The following is a 5,958-nucleotide window of genomic DNA, read 5'->3' on the forward strand; positions in this document are numbered from 1 at the left end:
TACAAATTTGCTTTGTATTGACACAGACGTCCGACAGTACAGTACAGTACAGTAACAGCAGACTTTTCTGTGATGCAATAACGTCTATTGGTTTTACTGCTATCAAAATACAATCACCCATTCAATAACCCACTCAGCTAACTGGGCAGGTGCTACTGTATAAAGTTACACGCAGATGGACAACTTGTCCTATTATCTTAAAAAATATGTATTTGAGATACAAGACTCTCTCCATGAGACGAGCAGGTGAGCTTTCACTTTGCCCGTTCATTAAAATAAACACATTTCAGGCTTTTTCCAAATACAACACACGGATTCAGACTAAAAACAATACTGAATTTGTTTTTCATTTTGTTAAAATTATTTATTAATTTGAGAAGCTGATACAACCACTTTGTCAAACTCCCATGGACACACATCGCAGGGCCGAGAGAAACGTGTGTTCTTCTTCAGGTGTGTGTTAGCATGCATGCGTGTGAGTGCACTTGTGTGTAATGCAGTGTGTTTTTGTGTGTGGGTGCATATGTGTGAGTAATGCAGTGTGTGATCATGTGTGTAATGCTAGTGAGCACGCAATAGCGTGTGTATTGCAGTGTGTGTGTTTAATGCAGTGAGTGTGTGTGTGTGCGTGCGTGTGCTTTCCTGCAGTAGCTATGTGGCAAGGGCACACAAATGCCAAGGGAAGTCTGCCCTGTAGTGTTCCTATTAAACGTTCCTTAAGGCTTCAGGTGTTGCACAGAGCACGTCAACGCACAGAAGTCAATAGGCTACTTAAGGTTAAAGCTGCTGGATTTAACACTTCAGTTATTCAGTAGTGCAGATCAGCCTGTGATGGACCGGCGTCTTGCCTTGTGACCTGTGCCCGCCGGGTTAGGCTCCAGGCCACTGCCACCCTGTCCTGGATGAAGCGGATATTGAAAATATACATACACATGGATGGACGGACTAAGCACACTGTCTGTTTTATGCCACTGGTCACAGATCGCTCGGGCTCACAGAAGCTGTTGGGGGAGCGGTGCGAGGGAAGGAGCTGCGGCTAAGCCAGTGGTGGCTCTGGTCAGTAACCCCCCCCAACAACTGCAGCCCATACCAGTCCACATGCACAGCCCTGCCTGAACCCACCGCAATCCCTGCCACTTTTCCTGTGGAGGAATGGCATGGTTTGCCAGAGTGGGACGCACATCTGGGCAGCCTGCCCTCCTGTGCGAATCCGCTAATGCCTCCTTGTGCAGAGAGTCTGTGTTAAGGACATTGTCGTGGGGGGAGCTAGGGCTTCTCAGTGGCATGGGTCCGCTGGTGTTTGCGAAGAACGCCCGACTGGATGAAGCTGCGGCCACACTGGGCACAGGTGTAGGGCTTCTCCCCCGTGTGGATGCGTTGGTGTGTCTTGAGGTTGGACATCTGGCTGAAGCTCTTGCCACACTGGGTGCAGGAGTAGGGCCGCCTGCCCGTGTGGATCTGCTCGTGCTTCTTCAGCGCCCCGGAGTCGATGAAGCTCTTGCCGCACTGGGCGCAGCTGTAGGGCCGCTCGCCCGTGTGGATGCGCTGGTGGATCTGGAGCTGAGAGAGCTGGCTGAAGCTCTTGCCGCACTGGGGACAACAGTAGGGCCGTTCCCCCGTGTGGATGCGCTGGTGCTTCTTCAGGTCCCCCGAGTAGATGAAGCCCTTGCCGCAGGTAGGGCAGCCATACGGTCGCTCCCCGGTGTGGGTGCGCTGGTGGATCTGCAGGTGGGAGAGCTGGCCAAAGCTCTTGTCGCACTGGCTGCAGCGATAGGGGTTGACCTCGGCGTGGATGCGCTGGTGGGCCTTGAGGTGCACCGAGTGAATGAAGCTCTTGCCGCACTGGGCGCAGCAGTAGGGCCGCTCGCCCGTGTGGATGCGCTCGTGCTGGGACAGGTAGCGAGCCGTCTTGAAGCTCTTCCCGCACTGGGAGCAGCCGAACGGCCTCTCGCGTGTGTGCGTCTGCTGGTGGCGCTCCAGGTTGCCCGAGTGGTTGAAGCTCTTACCACACTGAGCGCAGGAGTATAGCTTCTCCCCCGTGTGGATGCGCTGGTGCCGCTCCAAGCTGCCCGAGTTGCCGAAGCTCTTGCCGCACTGGGCGCAGGGGTAGGGCCGCTCCCCAGTATGGATGCGCTGGTGCTTCTTCAGGTCCCCCGAGTAGACGAAGCCCTTGCCGCACTGGGCGCAGCTGTAGGGCCGCTCCCCGGTGTGGGTGCGCTGGTGTGTCTGCAGCGTGCCCAGCTGACTGAAGCCCTTGCCGCACTGGGTGCAGGAGTAGGGCCGCTCGCCCGTGTGGATGCGCAGGTGCTTCTTCAGGTCCCCAGAGTAGACGAAGCTCTTGTCGCAGTGGGAGCAGCAGTAGGGGCGATCGCCGCTGTGGATGCGCTGGTGGACCTTGAGGTACTGGATGAGCGTGAAGCTCTTGCCACACTGGCTGCAGATGTACGGCCCCTCGCCCAGGTGGATGTGCTGGTGCGCTTTGAGGTTCTGCGAGTGGCTGAAGCTCTTCCCACACTGATCGCAACTGTAGGGCTTCTCCCCGGCCCCTCCAGCCTGCGTCGTCTGCGGCCCCAGCTCCTGCTCCTCCATCTCCTCCTTGATCAGCACCATCTGTATCTCGGGGAGCAGCTCCAGACCCAGCCCGGCCTCCTCATCCAGGGATTCGGACAGGTCCTCCCCATTGACCTCCGGGAGGCGGGGGGCGGCGCCATCCCTCTCCTGCTCCAAGCGTACCAGTTCCTCTCCATCTAGTGAGGAGCCCGAGTCACTGTCGAGCTCCTCTTTGATGCAGACGGCAGTGATGTCTCCCGAGCAGACCGAGTCCCCGTCGCTGCTCTCCTCCTCTGTGGCGCTAGCCCGCTCCGATCCGTCTGGCTCCTCCGCTGCAACTGGAATGGGACCTGGTTCGCTGGTCCGGTCCACCGAGGACAATGGACCCAGTTCTGCCGCTCGCACATCCGGCTGCCCACTGAGCTCCTCCTCCATGGCAGAAGGTTTAGTGTCCGCTCACTGTGGACCCAGGTGTTTATTATTACAACTTCAGGGGCTAGTGTCTGTTGCCCTTCTTCTAAGAGTGTCCTGTCTCAGACTGGAGTCCCACTCCTGCTCACAGTGCTGCTGCTCAATGGGAGCCCTTTCCCCAGAGTCAGGGAGAGCGCTGGCCTCTACAGCTCCTGGGGGAGAGACAACCAGTAGTAATTAAGACACAATGGAAACAAACAAACAAATGTATACATTTTCAAATGACATCTTTGTTTGTTTCTTAATCTATAAATTTAGTAGATGAAAGTATTGAGGGATATGAAGAATAAAGGAGTGCTTTTAAGATGGAGTGGAACTGTTACTTTCTTTTTTAAATATCAACAACAATTCAGAGAGAGAGAGAGAGAGAGAGAGGTGTAGAGAGATTGATGGAGATGGTTAGGATAAACAGATTGATAAAGATACATGGTGTATAATAAGCAAATAAATATGCATTATAAAATAACCATAATGTCATTTTTCATTCTAGCTGTATAACCTTTATAAAGATATAGATGTGGTTAGCAATTCACAATAAGGTCAGGCCTGTTGCAGTTAATACAACCTGTGTATACTATTAGTATATAAAAGCAGGATTAGTAAAGGTAGTGACACAATCCCTGTGAACGCAGACGAGTGCATAAACCTCCCGTATTCGGAGGCAGTCTTTTGACATGGCTGGTTTGTTGCTCTACTGGTCCCCAGACAGCACTGTTCGAACCCGAGCGGGGGGCTCCAGCCTGCACACGCTACAGTGTGAACCACTGATCACGTAACCCGGATCCTCCATGCTTGTGTTGTGTATAAATACCGAGTGTGTGCGCTAAGCAAGATATGAGTGAAGAACAACATCTCAGCTTTCCTACCCTGTGACCAGAACGTCAAGCCCCTAGCAGTGTATTTAACAGGCTGTCTTCTCAGTGCCCTCTCTTTGGCCTTCCTGGAGGAGAACTGATGCAGGAGGTTTATGCTACAACAAGGCTGGTTTTCTAGTCTGTTATGGTTCATCTATTCCTGCTATAGTTTGCCTATTAACTGCAGTAGCTGCAACCTTCTTACTTATTCAAACCTGCAGCTTTGCCGGAACAATGTGCTGCTGGCTGGAGCATGAGAGCCACGTACAGTGTGTGAGAGTGCATTTGAATTGCAAAGGACTGTGGCTAGCAAGCAGGGGTGATAGTAACATAGTTTGACCTCAGCCACCGAGACAACGATAACAACACTTACAGAAAGACAATAATAACTGAAGATCTGAAGTGCTGGAGCAGCGTTGTGCTTACAGGGGTGTTTAGAGAGCAGTAGCATCATTACTAAACAGGCATTTTAGTGAAAAGCATGCTCACATTCATAATGAAACAAGAATCGTGGACACTACACTGCGGACCCGACGCAGGGCCTCCCGTATTCACACCTTACGAGCTCCCCATCCCGCTTACTGTGGAGACCAGAGCCGCACGGCACCTGCGACTGTATTCACCAAACCCGGCCGGACAGACTCCCCCGCACCGCCGCGGAGCGCCACACACGGGCAGACCCCTCCGGTCAGGACCCGGTGTCCGTGCCGGTCCCTCCCCGCGTCCACGACTGCGGCGTGGGGGGTGTAAGTGTGCCGACGGGCCGCTGCCGTACGGACCTCCCTCTCCCGTCTCCCCGGCTCTTCCCGGTCCGCTCCGGGGCTCCGGCTGCGCACACACCGCGGCCCTGCGCTCCGACCGCAGCCTCCTTCTCGGCGCCTCGCTTTCTCGCTGGCTTCTTCGGGGCTCCGCGCACTCCGTCCTCCGGCGCCGTCTCTCTCTCTCCGTACACGGCCGCTGGAGTCGTGCGAAGCGCATACGGGAGCAACTAAGCCGCCACCCCGCCGGTGCGGCTCGCTGCGCCGCTGTTGTTGTCGGCCGGACGGGCTGACTCAGCCTAGCAACCCCCGACACCGCCGTTGTCAGCGTCGCTACTGCGGCGAACTTCGGGGGGACTTCGTGTGTTTCCGGAAGGACGAGCGAGCGCCAGCTACCGCAATGCCTCGTATATAAGCGGCTGCGCTGCCCTGTGCGGGGGCCGATGCGGGACACTGCCCTGCCTGGATGCAAAACAGAAATGCATGACTGTTGCAGCAAGATTGTGTAAGCCGTGTGCATTTCAGTTGTGTTCATTGCAGGTTTAGTTCAGTGTCTGTGTAGCTGATTTTGGAATAAACACAGCTTTCTTTGAAGGTCATGTGGAGGTCAAACAACCAGCAACAGTGTGATGCGGTTTGTGGCAGCTCACTGACGTCATGTCTAGTAACAAAGGGGAGAACTCTTCTATATGAAAGTATGTTCTTTAGAAAAATTTTACATGAGCCTTCCCGACTGGCCATCTCTGGAGTGCTTTGTTATAGATGAATAAACTGTGTATTGTGAATGATTGGGTATTATTCTAACCAATCGGGACCCGATTGTTCCTGATCAGCTTATCTATTTAGGGAGAAAATGTCACTCTATGTTGTAATGAGACTGTACCGTAGCAAGAGACGATAAACGCAGCTCTGACTTGTTGCGTATTGAATGAAGTGTGCGTAACATAGTGGTGCTAGGGATTATTATTATAGTACCCGATAACACAATCATACATCAAGATTCATATAACACCACATAGCTATAAACTATGTGCTCAGGTACATGAGCCCGAAACTGATTCTTGCAAGTATTCTTAACAAGAGAAAGAAAAGAAGAAAAAGAGAAAGAAATTGGAATCTGCATGCGACTCCAGTTAGTCCCGCCAGGCGGCGCTGAAGGGCTGCAGATGGAAGAGTAACAGCCCAATGAATATACAGACAGCATCTCCACAACAGCTCATAATCCACAATACTGGATTATACTTTCAAACTGCATTAGATGTTTGATCTACAGTACAGTCCAAGACAGCAGGGTCTTCAGCCCTGGTCCTGGAGAAGTACAGTTT

General features: G+C 53.1%; 1 protein-coding gene across 4 annotated transcripts; it reads right to left on the reverse strand.

The window, feature by feature from the left end:
* Positions 1 to 338: 338 nt before the first annotated feature.
* On the reverse strand, positions 339 to 5,199 carry LOC136767779 (zinc finger protein 135). Of its 4 annotated transcripts, none has more exons than XM_066721775.1 (2): positions 4,655 to 5,199; positions 339 to 3,173 (listed from the first exon to the last, which is right to left on the reverse strand). In XM_066721775.1, exon 2 carries the CDS (start codon positions 2,983 to 2,985, stop codon positions 1,267 to 1,269), a length of 1,719 nt encoding a protein of 572 aa, XP_066577872.1. In that variant the 5' UTR covers positions 2,986 to 3,173; positions 4,655 to 5,199; the 3' UTR covers positions 339 to 1,266. The 4 variants fall into 4 exon arrangements, with proteins under 4 accessions (XP_066577872.1, XP_066577871.1, XP_066577870.1 ...); XM_066721774.1 differs by having other exon boundaries at positions 4,458 to 5,199; XM_066721773.1 differs by having other exon boundaries at positions 4,433 to 5,199.
* Between the last annotated feature and the right edge of the window lie 759 nt (positions 5,200 to 5,958).

Source organism: Amia ocellicauda, chromosome 14 (assembly GCF_036373705.1).
Source record: "Amia ocellicauda isolate fAmiCal2 chromosome 14, fAmiCal2.hap1, whole genome shotgun sequence".
Lineage (NCBI taxonomy): Eukaryota > Metazoa > Chordata > Actinopteri > Amiiformes > Amiidae > Amia > Amia ocellicauda.